This window comes from Bos javanicus, chromosome 5 (assembly GCF_032452875.1).
Source record: "Bos javanicus breed banteng chromosome 5, ARS-OSU_banteng_1.0, whole genome shotgun sequence".
NCBI classification, from domain to species: domain Eukaryota; kingdom Metazoa; phylum Chordata; class Mammalia; order Artiodactyla; family Bovidae; genus Bos; species Bos javanicus.
The window spans coordinates 32,607,829-32,629,541 of NC_083872.1; the positions used below are offsets into that span (position 1 = coordinate 32,607,829).

Below are 21,713 nucleotides of genomic sequence, written 5' to 3' on the forward strand. Positions count from 1 at the left end.
GGGTAAAAAATTCTGGGTTGACCCTTGTCTTCACCTTGTGTAGCTTTTTTAAGAACTCTGTGGTTGCTATTTCCTTTGTTCTTCTGTAGTTGGGGGATGGCAAACTTTCATGTAAAGTTTCAGGTAGTCTTTTAGGTTTTTGCAAGCCCTATAGCCTCTCTTGAAACTATTCAACTCTGTCTTTGTAGAACAGAAGCAACCATAGTGAATATTATAAATGAGTGCACTGGGGCTGTATTCCAACTAAACTTTGTTTACAGAAACAAGAGGTGAATCAAATTTGACCCATGGCCATGGTTTGCCTATCCTGCTGAGTATGTAATTTGGTCTCTGGCATATCTTTATCCTTGGTTTTTAGCAGTTTGATTATGATGTACCTTGGCCTTGTTTTCTTTAAAGCTTTTTATGCCTGGCTTTCACTGACCTTTCAAATTTTGAATTTTTTAGTCATCATTTCTTTATATACTTGTATAGTTCCTAGCTCTTCTGGGGCTTCCCAGGTGGTGCTAGTGATAAAGAACCCAGCTGCCAATGCAGGAGACATAAGAGTGAGTGAGGTGAGTGAGTTCAGTCCCTGGGTTGGGAAGATCCCCTGGAGGAGAGCATGGCAACTCCATGTATTCTTGCCTGGAGAATCCCAGGGACAGAGGAGCCTGGCAGGCCACGGTCCACAGTGTTGCAAAGAGTCAAACATGACTGAAGTGACAACATGCAGGCACAGCTCTTCTGAAACTTCAGTTACATGTATGTTAAACTACTTGCTATATCTCACAGATCACTTTTGCTCTGATCCTTTCTTTTTCAATATTTTTTTCCCTCTGCTTCATTTTGAATAGTTTCTATTTCTATGTCTTTAAGTTCTCTAATCTTTTCTTCTATAGCCCATAATTGTTGTATTTCCCTCGTGAAATTTTAAAATTTTATTCATTTTTAGAATTTTATAATCTTCATTTTACTCAATATTAAACTTTAAAATGTGTGCTAAATTATCAAAATATTACTTTGACTCAATAATATTATACATATTTAAACTCAGCACAATTACAAAATAAAACTGTTTACTTAAACAATAGGATTCTCCTCTAATAAAAATAACTTTAAATAAAAGGTCAACCTCAAACTTTTGTTACTGTTTCACTCTTTGGCCTCCATTGTCCAGAAACAGGTACATTTCAACTCATTTCTTTAATGGATATTTTGCAACAACTTTCTGAAGTTTTCCAATTCTTTCATATTTGTAGAAATTCTTCCAAATGCATTAGACAATGATACTATTTCCTGTTAATTTGGATGAATTTCATACATGGGCCCACTTTCTGGTGTATTTGCTATCAATGTCTCTCAAAACAAGACCTTTAAGGCAGTGCCCAAACCCTGAGTCTGAATATTCTCCACAGTCAACATTTAAACCAGCCAACACAATCCATAATTTTGGAAACATCTCTAAACTGTGTCCTAAAATGTGCCTATAATTAGCTTGCCTCTTAAAAAAAAATGAATTCCATAAAATTAAAAAAAAAATTTTTTTTTACTTTATTAAATATTTCCAAGACTAATTTTTGAATCTTGTTGTCAGAAACTTAAACTTCATTTTCAGTGAACAGTTGGAAATCTGGGTGCCCAGTGGATAGTAGCATTTTAGATAATGGCCTTAATTCTTTTAAGTAAGGAAAATACATGTTCTTAGGCTTTCTTGTCCTTCAGTCAAAATTCCATCACACCCACTGGTGAAATTCTGCAGTGTGTCCCCATTTTCCAAACAGCTATCTTGTAAAAGCTCTCTCACACTCAAATACACATTATTGCTTGCATGTAGTCCAGATATGTCTGAAGTACACCACTATTTTACACAAAGACCTTCTAGCCATCTGTGAAAAATGTTCTCTTCACGTTTCCCTTGCCTAGAAGCCAAAATATTTAAGTATCTTTCATTGTCTGTGACTTTATTTTCTTCATAAACAATGATATTCCCTACCTTTCAAGCACCTGGTCCCTTCTCACTGTGTAATGTTTAGGACTAAGAACAATCTACATATTCAGTGCCAACCTATCATAGTCAGCTGATATGTCATCAGCTTCACAGAGGCTGTCTGAGGAATCATCATACTTGACCCACTGAAGAACAGTTTTCTGTGTTTCCTCACGGAGAGATTCACCCCAAACTCCGTGTTACTCAGCGTGTTCATATCTTGAGTGAGCTTATTGGCTTCTTCAGAATACCTGTATCTTGTGGATTTAATTTAACCTTAATTAAAACACTAAATTTTAATGTTTAATTTAACATTTGTATTACTTCTTATATTGAACTTATTTGCTTTATCCTATAGCATACACAAAAGTGTCTCACAATGCCAATATTAGTACTAACAAAAAAACTGCAAAATGAAGTTTAAGAGTTTAGTTCTTAGAATATGACCCACTGAAGAAGGACAAATTCCTATGTTCGAAGGTCAATTGAAATCTTTGTTTTTGGTTATGTTACCAATATTATACACATTTAGGTCTCTTTTGTTTGTTTTCAGTTTTAGGGCTTGCCCTTTTTTTCTGTTTTGCTTAATTTACTTTTTGAATATGTTAAATAATTACATGATTCTAAAGTCAAAACTACATTAAAAATACACTCAGAGGAGTCCCCCTTCCACCCCTATCCCCTTATCCTAGTTCCCCCATCACCTTCTATGAATAAATATTTTCATTAGTTTCTGGTTAATCTTTCCAAAGTTTCATTTTATTCAAAGGATAGTTACTATACACATTGTTCTGCCCTTCATCTCACATAAAACATGAGATGATTATTCTATAGCAACATATAAAAATATTTGTTGTATATATAACATATATAATGTACATTATACATATATGTGTACTATATATGTATAATTATTATATAATGTATTATATATATACATTATATATAATGCATACATAAATATATGTGTATAATGTTTACAGCTTCATAGTATTCCATTGTGTACCATAGCTTATTCAGATCCCCACTATTGATAGTATTTGTGACATTTCTAGGATTTTTACCATTAAAAATAATGCCACAATGACTAATCTTGTGCACGTATTATTTCAAGTTTGTGCAGAGGTACTTTTAGTATGAGCACTATGTGTGCGAGTATACTCAGTTGTGTCCAGCTCTTTGTGACCCCATGGACTGTAGCCTGCCAGGCTCCTCTGTCCATGGAATTTTCCAGGCAAGAATACTGGAGTGGGTTGCCATTTCCTACTCCAGGGGATCTTCCTAACCCAGGGATCAAACTCCTGTCTCTCACGTCTCCTGCATTGGCAGGCAGATTCTTACCACTGTGCCACTTTCAGGATGGATTTCTTAAAAACGTGATTGCTAGGTTAAAGGGTGAATGCATCTATTTGCAATTTTGGTAGATAATACAAAACTCCCTATAAAATAGATAACTAATAATGACCTGCTCTACAGCACAGGGAACTCTTCTCAACACTCAGTAAATGACCTATATAGGAAAAGAATTTTTTTTAAAAAAGAGTGTGTGTATATATATATATATATATATATATATATATATATATGTGTGTGTGTGTATATATATATATATATCTGATTGCCATACAGCAGAAACTAACATAACATTGTAAATCAGCTATACTCCAATAAAAAAGTTATGAAAAATAGGAAATTCCCCTCCTTAAGGGCTGTACACTCTACACTTTTCACCAGTAGCATGTCAGTGTCTTTTTCCCTAAAGCTTTGGCAACAAATTGTTCTCTCAAATTTTTGGATTTTTGCTAGCACAGCAAGAAATTCTATCCCAATGTAATTTGCTTTTCTTTTTTGAATGAGTTGACTGTGTTTTACTATTTCAAGAGCCACTTGCATGAATCTTTTTAAACTATCAGTTTATGTCTTGTGCTCATTTTTCTACTGGACTTATGTCTCTTTTTTTAGGTCTTCCCTGTAGCTCAAATGGTAAAGAATCTGCCTGCAATGCAGGAGACCCAGGTTTGATCCCTGGGTCGGGAAGATCCTCTGGAGAAGGGAATGGCAATCCACTCCAATACTCTTGCCTGGAGCATCTCCTGGACAGAGGAGCCTGGCGGGCTACAGTCTGTAGGATTGCAGAGAGTCAGACACAACTGAGCGACTAACACTACGCTATGTCTTTTTATTTCTAGAACACCTTTATATATTAGGGAGATTAACTTTTTCTATAATAGAGTTGTGAATATTTTGTCCGGTGAATTCTTTGTTTTTGATCTTACAGTATTTGGGCCATGAAATTTTAAAAAACTGTGTGTAAGGGAATATATCAAGTATTTTATTGATTCTAGATTTTGAGTCATATGAATGCTTTCCCCACTACCCCCATGGGTATATATACGGAAATCTACACGTTTTCTTCTATAACTTGTACAGTTTCCAATTTTGTTGTGTTTAATTAAGTGATCCATGTGGAGTTTATCTTGGTGTGCAGTATAAGCTACAGATACAAGTTTATCTTTTCCCAAATGATACAGAATTGTCTCAGCAACACTTATTTGAATCCATTTTTCATTATTTTGAAGCATATAATACATTTATTCTTGGATTGGTGCCTAGACTTTATATCATGTTCCCCTGGTGTCTGTCTATTTATGCACCAGTTCTACATCCTTTTAAGTATGAAGGCTTTACAGTGTTTTACATGTCTAGTAAGACTGGCCCCTCCTCATTGCTCTTCTTTTCAAGGTTTCCCTGGCAGTTCTTGTTTATTTTTTCACAGGAGCGTAAGCATCCATTTTGCTAACTAAAAAACAAAAATCTTGTTGAAATTTTTATTGACATTATATTAAATTTACGAATTCACTTAAGGTGTGTCTTTCATTGGCTTGAGTCCACTTTTGTGTCTTTGGGGAGTATTATAAAATTTTTCTCATATATTTTTACATATTTCTTCTTAACTTCATTCCTAAGAGTTTTGTAACTATGGTTGCTATTAAATGGGATGTGAATATTCTCTGCTATGGTACCTTCTAACTGGCTAACTGGTTCTTCCCTGTTTCCATGAAGCTTACTGACTTGTGCAAACTGCCTTTATGTCCTGCTATCTTACTGAATCATCTTTTGGTTTGCAGCAGCTTTTCCATTTCATTTTCTAGACACATCATCAGATTATCTACAACTCTCATACATTTAATTGCTTTCTTTGTAACAAGGCTGCGGCAAATACCTTTAATACCATGTTTGATGTTATAGTAGTTGTGGATAGCCTCGTTTTGTTTTAGACATTAGTATGAATGCTGCTGGTGTTTTCCCATGAAAATAGTAAGATAAGCAAGAGATGAGCAAGATAAGCAGCAGTTGGTAAGCACAAGACCTTGTGATGCTAAGAAAATAGTCTTTTACTTCTCGTTTGAAAGTTACTTTTACTAGGAATACATCTTGAATTTTCTCAAATATTTTTCCAGCACTTTGGTGATAATTGCAAGACCTTTTCTTCATATATATAATAACATTTTAAAACATATTAATATATTTCCTAACATTGAACCCTATTTATATTCCTAAAGCAGTTGACCCTTGGTCATGACATTCCATGCTGTTTGATTCCATTTGGTAATGTTTTACTTAGGCTATTTGCATTGATATTCATAAATGAAATCAGTGTGTCGTTTTCCCTTTTGTACAATCTTCATCAAATTCTGGTTCCAATGTTACATTTATTTCTTTAAAGAATTTTTGAAGTTTGTCCTTCTGTGGTTTGGAATAGAATTGAGGTTATAAGTCTTTTACTCAAAAACATAGAGAACAAACCAGTGAGGATAGGGAAGCTGGTAGAGACAAGATAGTGGTAGGAGATCAAGAGCTACTATGTATAAAATAAATAAGCTACAAGGATACACTGTACAGCATACGGAATATAGCCAATATAATCACTTTAAATGGAATATAATCTGTGAAAATATTGAGTCACAATGTTGTGCACTTGAATCTCATATAATATTGTAAATTAACTATTATTCAATTAAAAATAAAATACAGGTGCTTAAAGAATCCCATTTTAACCCATCTTGGATACTTTTAGGAAGTCTTTTAAAAAATATTCTATCTGGGATTTTAATTGTTTTCAGAGGGATGACTGGTCTAAATAAGCGATTACTTCTTTTTCCTGAGGAAAAACTCCCACCTGCCTTTACCATATTCTACTGCTTCTAATCTTTCACGAGTGTTCAGTTATCATCTTTAAGAAGTCTCTGAATACCCCCAACCCCGGGGTTATGCTAAGCTGCCTCTTTTCTGGGTTTCTTCTGGACATTGTTCCTTCTTGCAAAGCTACATTATATTGAAGTAATCTATTAGTGGTATCATTATTTTCTGTGAGCCGAACGTTTCTTGCAGATGAGGGTCCTGTATGGGCTTCAACTTTTTCACTTCCAGGGTCTAGTGTTAAACACAGTGGCTGATATACAGTAGGAGTCTCAGTAAATATTTGATAAACTGATCTTTAATCAGATTCTCCCAACACTCCCATACACACTCACCACACATAACCTGCTTATTCTTCAGTTCCTATCTTTGTAAACAGCTCCTCAATTCATTCATGAGCTCATAGCGAAACTCTAGGACTCATTCTTGGCAAGCTGTAACCACTCCAATCCAGCTTGTAGTCAATCACCAAGTTCTATCAATTCTGACCTTAAAATATTTCAAATGAACCCACTTCTCTCCCTTCCTGTGGCCACTACTCTGGTTCAACTTCCCATCATTTCTTGCCTGCATCTCTTAATTGTTCTTTTCTCTATCTTACTCCCTACTCTGTTCCTTCTGTAATCCATTCTTCATTATAAAATCAAAGTAATTCTTTAGAAGCACAGCTGTGATCATGTCACTTGCGCAAAATCTATCCATAGGCTCCTATTCTTTGGGGATAAAGTTTAGACTCCTTCACATGTCCCACAAACCCTGCCTGGTCTGCAGCATTTGCACCTTTCTAGCCTCAACTTGTGCCCCAGCCTACTTATTATGACCTCTTTGGTTTCTTCCAACTTCCTAAGCTCTTTCCCTTTTCTAAATCTTTGAATACTCTTTTCCATTTGCTGGAAGGCCCACTCCCTACACCTCCTCCCCACTTTTCATCTGGCTATATCCATCTATCTTCCAGGTCACAGAGAAGTTTTCCTTACTCTCCCTGTATGACTGAGGTCTTCTATTGAAAGTCATATTATCCTCCACACTTTTCCTCTATGTAACTTATTACTATTGTCATTATTTAGGCATTCAGGTGATTTTTTAACATTCATTTCTCACACTAGGCTATAATTCCCATAGAGACAATGAACATGTTGACCTTATTTTCAGCTGTATCTTCAGCATCTATTATAACAAACAGCAAAGTAATAGGATTAAATAAGTATTTGTTGAATGAACAGATGAAGGAAGGAAGGAAGGGGGGAAAACCTATTAATTACTGAACTCTGAGTTAAGAAGCCTGAAGGAACAAATGCTCTATTTGCCCTCCAGGGGGAGACATACTCCTACTAGAAGTAGCACAGGCCTGAAGACGGCTCAAAAGTATGAGATTAACCGTAAGTTGTTTCGCAACCCCCTAAAACTGATTCAGAGAGTCCAGTCATTTCCTTGCTAGTTGGATTCTCCAGATCAGTATGAACCACCCACTGAAACCAAGCAAGTGGGCACTTCCTCTGTTAACTTCCTTCCCCTGAAGGATTTTAAAAATTCTCCTGCTGGAGTTTGTCTACTCCTGTCTTGGTTTGCTAGGAAATCTACCTGCGCACAATCTTGAAAAATCTTCTCCCTGGAGGAGGAAATGATAACCCACTCCAGTATTCTTGCCTGGGAAATCCTATGGACAGAGGAACCTGGCGGGTTACAGTTCATGGAGTCACTAAGAGTCGGACACAAATGAGTGACTAAACACAGCACCTTTGTAATTTGAATATTATCATTAAAATTGTGACTTGTATTTTTACTTTAGCATTTTTTCAAAATCCCTCAGGCAGTCTTTCTTTATAAAGTCTCAAAATTAGCAAAATCATTCTGATACTGGAAAATATTGGTAATCTGTAGGTTCAAAAAAATAATAAAATATTGACGAAAAGCTGATTTAAAAAACAGTGATTCATAAATTTCCCTAAGCCTTGGAGAAATTTAAAAGGAAAAAGGAGAAACAAAGTTTGAATACTGAGAGCACGTCTGCCTTTGAGCAATCCTGAAAGAAGCCTTGTTTAATCCTGATGACATGTCTTGGGGAACTACCCCTGCTGCACATTAATGCTGTTCTTTTCCTCCCTGAACTACTTTCTCTAGGACAAGGTTTGTAAAAAGTTTCATGAGGTTTACATTATACCTCCCCAAACTTTTTTTTTCTATTTCGAAAATCTTCTTTCAACTTTCCTTGTAAATGCACCACTGACTTCTTTCTCAAGGTCAGGGACCAGTACATAGAGGCATTCTGCTACCCCAGGCTTTGATAAATTGGTTCACTTAGTTCAATTCCGTTTGCATTTATCCACTACCCCAAACCACTGCACGTTTGGGGCTGTGCTGTGGGGAGAGGTGAGTGCAGGAAGTCTAACTGCCTGCAGTAGAGGTGCTTACAGTGTAACTGTGGGAACCAGACATTTGGTAACCTCCTTGAACAAGTACAAAGGTGACATAGAAAAGGACCAATATTTATATAGTTTACAAAACCACTTTTCACAAATATGACCTAAGTTTTATAAAATTAACTGTTGGGGTAGGTGTTGTTACCCTCATCCTATTGTTCAATCATCAATAAATTGAGGCTTAGGTGTGTAACTTGCTTAGACAAATAAGGTAAATAGAGCTACTATTAGAACTGGAACCCTGGTCCCTATGGTATTTGCATGGATATTTCATTATTTCTAAATTAAGGAATACACTACAAGTGATAACCCCTAAAATTAAAGAAATTCAAAATAGAGAAAAATGCACTATTATACTAATGAAAGACAGCTATTTTTCCCAACTAGTCTGACCTTTGGATCTTACTTTTTCACTCTACATTGTAAATTTTGACAGATGCCCTCTCTTTCCTTTACTCTTAGGGTCTCTCAAACTTCCTTTTGGTTCTTTTCCTTTGGTGATATGAAAAAGCTTCTTTGGAAGGAATCTCTTCTTACTTAACTCACCTTTCTCTAGGAAGCGTGTCAGGAAAACTTTTGTCTCAATATTTGCGAAACAGCCCCTGAAAAAGGATGAGGCCTTTTTAGACAAAAGAGTTATTGATGCGTTCTGGCCAGAAGCCAGAAAACTGTTGTGAAAGGCTTCATGTTACCACTTAGAGAAGTGGCAGGGCAGAATTCCTCTCCTCCAAGAATTGCCACTCTAGAGGACTGCACTCAGAAGGAAAGGGTTTGGAGCCAGCTGGTGAAAAAAAAGGAGTTTTTCACTCCAAAAATAAACTGCACAAAAAGCTCATGGCTGTTAAGTTGATGCAGTGCTCAAGGAGCAAGACATCAAGATCTGCAAGCTTAATGGCATCTATCCATGGAGACTGGATGCTGATACATGCTGAATGGTGATAGCAGCAATCACTACAAGCAAAACATCATTATCAAATTTCAAGTTCAAGTTTATGCCAAGGTCTGAAAATAGGATCACTGGTTGTACTGTCAGTCAACATCATCTAATGAAGAGTTCTTCAAAACAGAACTAGAACTAGCAAAGGTGAGAAGAAAAAATAAAAGTCTTATGAGAGATACAAAATATTTTTTTTAAAAAACTCAGGGAATCACTTGTCATCAAAGCATGAAGATCAGAAATAACAAACTGAAATTTATAGAGATAGAGTTGGGATATTGAATGCAAGATTCATGGGATATTATCCAAACGCCAGTTTAATTTTTTAATTTTTAAAATTAATTTTTATTAAAGTTAGTTGATTTACAATGTTGCATTCGTTTCTGCTGTACACCAAAGTGAATCAGCTATACATATACATATACCAGTCTAATTTTTTTACTTTTGCTATCTTTTAAAAAGATTTATTTGGAGGGGATAATTTTCTCATGCCCCTAAATGAAAAATTGAGCAGATTCTCTGACTTTTTGGCTTATTCTTTAATAATGTACAGTGTTTTAAGTAATGGCCACTTTAAGTTAAAAAAAGAGAGAGAAAGAGAGAGTCGATTTAGTAATTAGAATGTTTCTAGTCCAAGATGGCAATCAAATCTTTCAGTCTTCATTCTAAGATGCTAGTGTAAGCCCTCTTCCCCCCTCTCCCATGTAAGTCCTGCCTTCAGCTTTCTTCTCAACTTGCCTCCTTCTCCACTGCTGCTGCTGCTGCTGCTAAGTCGCTTCAGTTGTGTCCGACTCTGTGCGACCCCATAGACGTTCTCCACTAGCTAACTGCTATTTGATCTGCTGTGTGAAAGTGGAAGGAGGCAGGACAGCTAAGGGGATAGGGAAGTTCTGTTTTGACAGGATTGGTCTATACAACTGGGTCTGACAGATGGGTGTTTTTGTGCTTTTAGAAGTTCTTTGGAGATTTCCATCATTAGAGACCTCTTCCTTGAGTGCCTTTGGTCTAGACAGACATAAGTGTTTGCCTACAACAACCTCTGTAGATTCTAGGATTCCTGTGTTCATCTCTAGCTTCTGCTCACTGGGTACCTCTACACCTCTAGTCAAGTCTTTTGAATGGGCCAGCAGGCCTAATGCTGACTGTCCTCTGCGTGGCCCACATCAGGTCCAGGACAACATGTGCACATTTGTCATCCCTACCTAATCTGGGAGTGCTGGTGAATCCCAGGGCAGTCACCTCTAGTTTATGGCCACTGCCTTCTTTAATTTATATACAAGAGTCAGTGCAATTCTCTGTGTTTTACAACTAGGAAAAACAATTCCCAAACTCTTGGGTTCCACAGAGTGCCTCTTTAGGCTTGAGAAGATGTAGCACCAGCACTACCTCATTCTGGGTGCAACAGGAGCAGGATTTGAACAAAACAAACACAAGAAACCTCTCCACAGACCCTCTTTCTCTATGCTGTCTTGATCTTACCACGAAGTAGAACTGTCCTTCAACATCAACTTTGTACATAAAATTTTAGTTGAAATATGGTGATCTTTAATTGCCACTGACTATTCTCAATCCTTGATAATAAGGAAATGTGTCTTTGTATCTCTGTCCTCCCTGCATTGCTGAGCTCGAGCCTGGAACAAAGTAGGTGCCCGATAAATGTTTGCTGAATATATGAATGAAAGGGTCTGAAACCCACCTTTGATTTTGCAGTGGATTCTCAGAGACTCTATAACGTAACATATGGATAGGCTATTTTTCACTCCCTTGAATACTAAGCATCCCTAATTTATATGATGCTTGGTGTTTCCCAGAATCTGTATACTTTAGCATTTAGCAACCAAGAAATTTTAATGAATGAGATAATGACCAGGGGAAATTTTCATCTTTTTTTTTAAGGAAGAAATGGATACATAAATGAGATTGTTCAGGTTTTTAGAAAACTTATGGGGTGTCAAGTCAAACCTCAGAAAAGATTTCTCCTAAAGCTGTGGGTACTATGGATATTGTTTGAGTGGTTTATTTCAAAACCCTAAAGCTGGACAAAACAACAAAGAAACATAAAAAATAGATTTAAAATACCTAGCAAAAATGTTAATGTGTCCTGGCAGATGGGTACTGTCTTTCTTGTAAGATGCTTTTAGAGGTTCTTAAACATAGGTAATGCTATAAAGAGTTCATCATTCTATTTGACTTAGCTTTTTTGTATGCTTGATCATTTTCATAATACAAATAACATTTAAAAATGAAGGCTTGGAAACAGCAGACTTTATCCTGTTTTGGAAAGTAGGTAAAACTATTTTTTAAAAAAAGACAAAAATGGAACAGAAACTATATAGATTTTGCCATCTTATAATTAAGGTTTCACGGGTCAGATTAATACACACCTGCCAATGCAGGAGACATAAGAGACTCGGGTTTGATCTCTGGGTTGGGAAGATCCCCTGGAGCAGGGCATGGCAACACTCTCCTTCTCCAGTATTCTCTCCTGGAGAATCTCCATGGACAGAGGAGCCTGGTGGGCTACAGTCCATGTTAAGTTGCTTCAGTTCAGTTGAGTCGCTCAGTCATGTCTGACTCTTTGGGACCCCATGACCAAAGCAGCCTTTAGTCCCAGAGTCTGGAATTGGTGGCTTGCAAGTTGAATGTTCCCTCTAAAACTTTTCTTTAAAACAAATATTGCCAACATTTGCAATTCATATTTTGTAAATCTAGGTTTCATCTCCTTTTGAAAAACTTAACTGTCTCACCATAGCAGAGTAGTAGGAGGTGGGGGACACATTCCTGCCCAGAAAAATTATTTTTGAGTTTGGAACTCAGGAGCCTCGCTGAACCTTTCCAGTTCGCCATTTCCTCACCGATACACAGAACTTTCTGGGCCCTACTTCACTCTCAAACTGGTAAAGTACTGTTTCTCTGAGCAAGCTTTGGGGAGTGGCTGAAGGGTAGATATAGCACTTAGTCTGCCTGTGTGGTCTGCTTCACTCTGTGCATGGACCACTACGTGCCGCTGGCTTTGAAATGTTTGTTCTGCACGGAAAATTCTTCACTCGGAGGTGTCAGCATCTCTGGTTGGGAAAGGTTAATGTTAAGCATGTACATCTTTTTTCAGCCCTCAACATTTGGACTAGTACTCCTCGAGTGCTTGTTTATCTTTAATATAGAGAGTGGACAATGCTCGCAGAAGCATAAATGCGTTCCAATATTTTATGAAAAATGCTGGAAGTCTCTTATTTGCCAAAGATACTTCTCACTAACAGCTTAGTCTCCAAACCAATAGAATCAGTGTCCCAAGTTTGGGAATAATCTGGAAAAGGGGTGTTCAGGTCCGATTATCAGATGGGGACAGTAGGACGCAGAGGAGGGTTCGGATGAACTTGTTGCAAGCCTGGTCCACGTAGGCACAACACCCGCCAGAGTCGGGCCAACAGCCAGCAGCCGATGAGCTCCTTGCCCACCACCGCCACAGACCGAGCCCCGCAGCTGCTGCCGAAAGCGCCACATTGCGCCTGCGCAAAAGCCTTTGCCGCGGCTAGAAAGTAAACTGATTAAACCCCGGTTAGACGGAAGCGGCTTCGCACGTCTGCGCAGGCGCGTTCCGCCTTCGGACGGTGGTCGGTGCGCAGGCGCGCATCCCAGTCGTCCAACCTGTAAACAGAGCAGCCCGCGGGAGACAACTTCTGCTTCCGGGTCACGCCTTGACAGCCGCTTTCACCACCCAGGTCAGCTCCACGGTTCGGTGAGTGTCGCCCCGCGGCAGGAATATCTGCAGTCTGGTACCTAACCTCGGGCACCACGCCCAGTAGCACTTCCACTCCCCGCTCACGATCTGCCAGCCTTCGAGGCTGGGATCTCGTCCCGGGCTTTAAGGAGATCGGGGCGAGGATTGGTACGCCTTTGGGGCTCCCCGGGAGATTTCGTGACCCCCCATTTCAGTACCGGCCCCGCGAGACCTCCTGGGATTGCTGTGGTCTTTGCGGAGCCCGTGCGGAAAGTGACACCACACGTCTTCGCCCTCCGTCCCCTAGACTCGGCTAGACCTAGCTGCCGCGAGCCCCTCAGCTGGTGCGGTGGGGCGGGGGCGCGCCTGGCCGGGTCGCGGGCGTCCCAGCCTGTGGGCGAAAGCCCGGCCTCCCTAGCACCAGAGCTGCTGAATGTCGCCTCTCCCCTCCTTTGCTTCTAGCTTCGCATTAAGAAAAACCCCTTGGTGTTTTCTTTGGATCCGAAGTGGAAGAAAATGGGAGAGAGGGAGCTTTCTGCTCCAGCAGAGGAAAGGGGCCACAGAGGGTCAAACCGTGGACAGGCTGCTGTCTGGCGATATGTCGAGTCTAGATTTCGTGATCCTTCCTGACAGTGAATGTTGTCAATGTGCCCCGAAGTTTCACTCTTCAGCAGGAGCTTTGAGGCAGCCGCAGAGGACTAGTGGTTGTATTCTCAGTTAGGATTTCTTAGCCTGGAGTCCAAGAAAGCTCCGAAAATGATTGCAAGGGTCTAGTCTTTTTTTTTTTTTTCAGATTATCTTGACCCAGAAATGGTTAACAGAACCACTTTGGGCTAAGCCTTCCACTTTGGATGCTCTTTTTGTTCTTGGAATCGCTGACTCAAATGCGTCTGTACCTTTTCCCCTTTTTCCTTGCAACAGTGAAGTGTAAGATACAGACTCTTGTCTCTGAGGAGTTTCGTGGCTGTTGCAAAGATTAAAACGTATTCCAAGTCTAAACTATTTGGAAAATTTCAGAAGCATATAAACAAGTGTGTAAGCTTATTAAGAATAAATAAGCTTTGTTCTTAATAAAGTAGGGAGAATACCCTAATTTGAATCATTGATACCTATGAATTGATTTTTCAGTTCAGTTCAGTTGCTCAGTCGTGTCCGACTCTTTGTGACCCCATTGACTGTAGCAGGCCAGGCCTCCCTGTCCATCACCAACTCCCAGAGTTCACTCAGACTCACGTCCATCGAGTCAGTGATGCCATCCAGCCAGCTCATCCTCTGTCGTCCCCTTCTCCTCCTGCCCCCAATCCCTCCCAGCATCAGTCTTTTCCAGTGAGTCAACTCTTCACATGAGGTGGCCAAAGGTTGATTTTTAACTTCCATTAATTAATACTATATGTATTTTAAACAGATAAATGGCTACCCAGTAGCAAAATGGAAGAGTTTATAGTATTACTACATAATGTATAAGGGGAGAGTCCATCACAGAAGTTACATCATTTGAAATGACCAAAATAATTTTAGTGTTTTTCCCTTAGTAATCATCATGTGCATAAGATGTCTAATTACTGTAAGTCTTAAATTTTTCTAGGGTCCTAAGTAATAAGCTTTACATTGATTCAACAAATATTGAGAACCTGCTGTGTGCCAGGCACTATTAAAAATAACACTGTATTTACTGGCAGGGAGCTTGTGGTTTGATAGGATCCTGGATTCCTAAATGGTTACACCTAGAGAGCATACCATGCTTTCTTTACAGTTTTTGATATACGCTTTTTCATAGAAATGCTCTGCCTTCTTTGCTGTAATCTTAAATGTTCCCCAACTGGTGTATGGCTCTTAGAGAGCCAAAACTTTTTATCATAGTTGAATTTAAGTATTGTTTTGATTGTGTTGTGTTTAGTCACTCAATTGTGTCTGACTCTTTATGACCCCATGGACTGTAGCCCACCAGGTCCATGGAATTCTCTAGGCAAGAATATTGGAGTGGGTTGCCGCTCCCTTCTCCAGGGGATCTTCTCCAGGGGATCTTCCAGGGGATCTTCCAGACCTGCAAATTCTTTATTGTCTGAGCCAATATTGCTTTATTTTCTTCTTCCAACACAGAACTCAGGTCTACTTCTCAGTTGTCACAAATGGCCAATTATTAAATTTTTAAATTCATTTTTTCACTCTTAAATCTGCTTGTTTTCCTGCAACTGCAAACATATATCATTAGTCAGAACTTTTAAACTTTTTTCCTAATTTTATATAGATGACCCCAGAGTAATTATACTTTGGCATTCCTTCCTTATTTTAGAATTTCACCTCAAAAACTTCTCATTTTTTCTTTGCCATTTTAAACTATTTCACAGATGGCTTGTCATCATTAACATAAATGCATTTGTTCTGTTTCTTCTCACAGGTAATAATCACTCCTATACCCTTTAGTCAATCAACCAGTATTTATTAAATAGCTACTTTTTGTGAGACTCTGGCTGGCCTGAGATGGTCTAAAGAAGTAGAAGAGGAGAACCTTGCCTCCCAATTGATTACAGTTTAGATGGAAAAACAGTATGAACATAACTATACTGCAAGGTCAAATGTAACAAGTAACCTAAAGGGGGTGCTGATAATAAAGACCACATAGTTCAGAGGAGGAAAACAGATGTTTTGTGAAATCCTTGGCCTTTACAGGAATCCCTTTCCTGGCTTGGTCTTTTTTAAACCATAAGGAGCTCCATGGGGAGCTTGGAGCATTTGGGGAAGTCCTGTGCTAGATGAGGTCAGAGAGTAGAGCCGGGGTTCCCAGGGTCAGAATCCTTTAGTCCAGTTTACCCAGCTCCCTTAGCAACTATCATATTCTCCTTCTTGTGATTAGGAAAAATGGTATTAATGAGTCACTGACTCTTTGAAATCTGGTTTTACTAGTGGGAAGGCCTTGGAGAACCTGTAACCCTAAGGACAGGTGTGCTCAGTGGTATTGTGTATGCCTAAAACATCTTTGTTTCAGGCAGTTTGGAGCATGTGAACGTACTCTGAGCCTTGATGAGTTCCAGTATGTGGTATATTATGCAGAGCATTCAGAGCAAATACTCTCTCTCAGAGCGCTTAATCCGAACAATCGCTGCCATTCGCTCCTTCCCACACGACAATGTAGAGGACCTCATCAGAGGGGTGAGTGTACTGGGCTGACGCAGGAGTCCTTGGGGAGGTGAGGTGGGAAAGTTCCTGGGGAATCCTAATGGATTACAGATTTGCAGCTCTGACTCAGCACAAGATCACGGAGTTTTTACAGTTTTTACAATATTCTAAAGTGTATTAACCATTAACATATGTTTTGCTTCTCCCTCTTCTGCCTTTCACTTTGTGCAAATGATATTTTTCTTTGGGAATTATGTTCTAGATAACCCTAGTTTCATGCTCTTTGTGAAATCTCTTTCTGGGTATGGGCATATGGGATTCAGCAAGCTCAAACTCTACACATGTTACGCTAAGGGAAGAAGGAGGAAAGCAAAGCATTAGTGGTTTTCAAACCCTTGTAGTTTATAATAATAATTACATGGAGGGATATCACTGGCCTTCTATCCTAACAACAGCTACCACTTACAGTTCTATAGAGATTATTAATCCCTAAAATGCATGGTAATTTTTGACTTACGGAAACACTTTAACTGTCTGCTATCTAACCAGTACTATTCTGTACTTCTCTTAAATAGCTAGTATCCTGGAAGGGCGTTGATGCTTTTCTGTATATTATTCCTGTTGAAGAGAAGTTACAGGGTAATTTTTTTTTATCTCTAGAGAATGTATCCAGATGGCTACTTCTATACATTCTTTTGAACAGCTCTAGAATCCTGGTTACAGCCTAGAGCTCTGTAGCTGCTTCAGAGTTGTGTGGCACAGCTGTGAGAAGAAAAGTCAGACAGCATTAGCTTGTTCTTAGCAAAAGTGGTATCAGAAGAGTCAGCAGTAGAAACTTTGTCACATTCTAATTCCAGCTCTGCTGCTGAGTCATTCTGTGACTTTGGTCAGACCGTCGTATCTCCAGCTCCTTCATCAGATATGAAACAGAAGTACCAGTGGGGGCTAGGTGGCAGAGAATGCTGATACCAAGGGGCCACTTAGTTTATAAGTATATGCTATATACGTTTATAAACAAAGACATAACATTAAGATGACCTTACTGTTAGTGACGGTCATCTGTCAGATGGCAAGAAGAGCATGCCAGTTCTCCTGGCTTCTCTCTGAAAGATGCATTCCTGACTTTTTCAGAGCACAGTAGCCAGAGAAAGTCTATTGCTTTTCCAGCTTTCCTGCCTGGTGATAAGGTTCTACTGCTTTTACATGCAAGGTTATGTCCTTAGTGATGTCCATCCCCGTGGCCATCTTTCAGGCTAACTTGTGGAGAAACTCAATGATTTGATCTAAGGCATCGACAGTTCCTTTCATTCATCTTCAGTGCATTCAGTGTATTGGTTGCATTCAGTGTATTGGTTTGGATATTGGCATTGTAATTTCATTTAATTAATAGGAATAGGCACTGGGGCTGGCCATATATTTACAATACAGTCAGAGCTAGAGCCCTTCCCCACCCCCACCCCAGACATTGATCTGAGTCTTGTCCTGCATGGTGAGCCAGAGCTGAGCACACCAGTTGAAGTTTCCTTCTGTCCCTAGGGAGCAGATGTGAACTGTACCCACGGCACGCTGAAGCCCTTGCACTGTGCCTGCATGGTGTCCGATGCGGACTGTGTGGAGTTACTGCTGGAAAAGGGAGCTGAGGTAATGTTTTTTAACACTGTCACATCAGTGTTTCACTAAAACTTGGGCTTCACACTTCCTTAAAATGTTTTGTCTCTTTTCCTATCTCTTCCCACCTTCTTGCTCCCACCTTCTAGGTAACTTTGGTGTGGCCAATATTCAAACAAAATGTAATGGTAAATCATCCAAAGTACTTCATTCCGTTGCCTTTCTTTCATACACTGACCATGGCTCTGGGAAGAGGTAATTTTTATCTCCCGTTAATCTCCCAGCCTTCCTTCTGGGATTGTTTATATTTCTATTTAATCCTCTTTTGATTGTTCAGTCCCCTCAACCCTGATTCAATCTAAACCACTTGAGACTTGCCACCAGCGTGCACTTCTCACATGCCTGTCACTGGAAAATAAGTCAGTGGGTCAGTCCCTTCCTCAGGATTGAGCTACTTGTGCTCTTTCTGCCCATTCATTTTTTTCTGTTTTACCATATCTTGTTACCGTCTTTCTAATGTATCTTAACATAAAAAAAAAAAAAAAGATTAACTTTTATTGACATTAGCAAGAAGCAGCGTAGTATAATGAATAAAAGAAGAGAGAGTCTGAACCCAGACTTCATGGATTTGAATTCCAGCTGTCATTTCCAGCTTTGTGATGTTGAACAGGTTACTTAACCTTTCTTTGCATCAGCTTCCCCATCTATAAAATAAGGATGATAAATGGTGTATTCTTCATAAGGTTGAAACTGTTTAGAACACTGGCATGTAGTAATTATTATACTAAACGAGTGCCTGTTAAATAAATAAAGTAGCAGTTTTGACAACTTTTGTGGCATCTTCAGGGTGCACAGGTTGAGGCAGTCATTTGAATAAAGATGCCATGAAGCAGGTGTGCAGGCCCCAGACATGCTGGTGGGTAAGCCTGCTCTAGGTCCCCACCTCCACACAACCATGCTATTCTCTGCCTGTCATGAACTATCCTGTAACTTTTGTGAGTGACCCTGAAGTGAAAGGCAGTGATTAATAGCAATGATGAAAGTGAGACTATCCCCAGGGTGAGGGGGCAGTTTTTAGCTAAATAGAAGATTGAAGATTAAATATTTCAGGGGTGGGGTTTTTTAAGTGCATTTTACGGGGGAGAAAATTCACTATTTAAACCTAGGATTTAAATGAAATCTTTGTAGCCTCCAAATATTATAGGAGATGCTGAGTAGCAAGCCAGCAGCTTTTCAGCATCAGAGGATTTGTGCTCTTTCCTTGGCATGCTTTCCTCCAGATTCTCTCATGGCCCCACAAAATACGTTTGCAGGGGGCTGACTTGGATAAATAGTTCTGAGCTGCTCTGTGTGGTTAAAAAACACAGCAGAGCTACATGGACAGAAACTTGACTTCATTATTTTTCAGTCTGGTTGCCATTAGCCACAGGATACAGAGTGAGTCAGGATAAGTAGAATAATCCAGAACCTTTACTCTGGCCAGTATGTTCAAGCTGCCTTCCAATAAATGTCTTTCAGAGTAGTTACAAGTACTTAGACTTCTTCTGTTTCTTCTCCCTTACTGTGTGGTAGAGGTCCTAGGGAACAATAAATAAGAATGTGGCAGCAAAATCCTAGATGATACAGGCCAGTTAACCAGTGGACATAATAAAGAGTGTTGGTTGTCTGGGGACTATTGTTTTCCTACTTGCCCCTCAGCTCCATCCTGAGCACAACTCCCTGGGAATTGCTTGTTGACCTGTATGTTCAGAAAATTACATAGCAAAGACAGTGGCTAGGCACATGCAAGCCTCTTTGCCCGCCCATCGTCCATACACTGTAATATAGTCACTCCCTCTTCACAGGTGAATGCCCTGGATGGTTACAACCGAACAGCCCTCCACTATGCAGCTGAGAAAGATGAGGCTTGTGTGGAGGTCCTGTTGGAGTATGGTGCAAACCCCAATGCACTGGATGGTAACCGAGACACCCCACTTCACTGGGCAGCCTTTAAGAACAATGCTGAGTGTGTGCGGGCCCTCCTAGAGAGCGGGGCCTCTGTCAACGCCCTGGATTACAACAATGACACCCCGCTTAGCTGGGCTGCCATGAAGGGAAATCTTGAGAGCGTCAGCATCCTTCTTGATTATGGTGCAGAGGTCAGAGTCATCAACTTAAAAGGCCAGACGCCCATCTCCCGCCTGGTGGCTCTGCTAGTCAGGGGACTTGGGACAGAGAAAGAGGACTCTTGCTTTGAGCTCCTCCACAGAGCTGTTGGACACTTTGAATTAAGGAAAAATGGCACCATGCCACGAGAAGTGGCCAAAGACCAGCAGCTGTGTGAAAAGCTGACTGTTCTGTGCTCAGCCCCAGGGACTCTAAAAACACTTTCTCGCTATGCTGTGCGCCGGAGCCTGGGACTCCAGTATCTGCCAGATGCCGTCAAGGGCCTGCCTCTGCCAGCTTCTCTGAAGGAATACCTGTTACTCATAGAATAGCCTGGAGGAGACGTCAGGCCGGCAACTCTGCGTAAGGTTTTGCCCTGTAGCACCGTCTGTCTTGGAAAACAGGAAAAGCAGTTGTTCCTGTTGTGTGGTTTATATTTCAAGGCAACATGTCACAACAGTAATCTTCACATCACCTCCCCTCCCCAAACCAAGCAAACAAACAAAAAAATGTCCCTCATTTTTGTTTCTGTTTCTTGCTTACTGGGCCTTTTATATTGCACCCTGCAAAGGAAGAGGTCTCCCCAACCCTCATTAGGGAAAGAAATCAACAGTGAGACTGAATTTCTCTGGGCAGATGAAGAGTACTTTTAGCATGTGCGTTTGGTTTGCCTTTGGGAACATGATTAACTTTCGGAAGAATCCCTCTAGAAACATTTTAATTGATCTGTGAAGAAGTTTAAGAAAATTCCAGCTAACAGCTGCAGCCCAAAGATGAAGATACTACCGCCTCAGATGGTGCACAGGTTCAGAACTGGGACAGATGTCCCTAGAATTATCCCTGGGCATTCAAAAGGGACTGGCCCCTTCTTACCACTGAAGGGAAGGGCAGTTTTTGCTCCTTTTCCATGAGTGTGCCCAAGGCTTACAGTAGTTCAGCAATGTTATTTTAGAAAGATTATCTTGCTGCTGTCCATATAGTAGGAGATAGGAGGTTCTAAGCAGTCCTAAGAACTTTTCTTCGAATGCAGTTCTTTCTTTTCCTGACAGCCAGTGGGCTTGGCTGGCTCTTGCTGCGCCCACCATAGAGGGAGGTGTCTGCTCTAGCAGGGGAGGACGTGGGCTGGGCTGCCTTTTCTCATGCGTCTTTCATTCACTCTGCTAAGAGTTTGGAGTTTGTTTTCAGTTGTTTTGGAAACTTTGCTTTTTACTGATCTACACAAAAAGACATTGGTGGTGTGGGTGGAGTTAGGGAGTGGGGGAAGAGCACTCTTAAGAGCTTCCTCTGAGATGACCCACCTTCCCAAAAGAGATCTGTTTTCGTGAACAATACTTAGTCTAGGTACTCTTCATGTTCCTAAGCTAGATCAAGTTGTTGATTCTAGATGACCTTATGCAAATGTGAAAGACTTTTTTTTTTTTAACTGATTGGGAACTATAAATAAAAATGAACAGAATCTGCTGACACAGCTAATTTGAAAAAGTATGTCTGCTTTTGTCCTTTTGTTATTGGTGTTTTTTGCTCACGTACGGAAAAAAAAGGAAATAAAAAGGTCTAAAAGCAAGTTTGGAAATTTCAACTGTTCCTACTTTTCGTTAC

The 21,713-nt window shown here is 40.0% G+C and overlaps 1 protein-coding gene and 1 pseudogene across 4 annotated transcripts in view; one reads left to right on the plus strand and one right to left on the minus strand.

Annotated features, from left to right (window-relative positions):
- ASB8 (ankyrin repeat and SOCS box containing 8) overlaps positions 1-21,687 on the plus strand; it is a 31,279-nt gene extending 9,592 nt beyond the window's left edge. The window contains exons 1-4 of one of the 4 annotated variants that reach the window (XM_061416318.1): positions 9,319-13,262; positions 16,231-16,394; positions 17,898-18,002; positions 19,814-21,687. In XM_061416318.1, coding sequence (XP_061272302.1) covers positions 16,266-16,394; positions 17,898-18,002; positions 19,814-20,446 — 867 coding nt within the window. In that variant the 5' untranslated portion in view covers positions 9,319-13,262; positions 16,231-16,265 and the 3' untranslated portion in view covers positions 20,447-21,687. Of the gene's footprint in view, positions 1-9,318; positions 13,413-16,230; positions 16,395-17,897; positions 18,003-19,813 lie in introns of those variants that run through there. The other 3 variants (XM_061416317.1, XM_061416319.1, XM_061416316.1) reach the window with 3 other exon arrangements.
- On the minus strand, positions 1,162-1,977 carry LOC133248828 (ERO1-like protein alpha; annotated as a pseudogene).
- Positions 21,688-21,713: the final 26 nt, after the last annotated feature.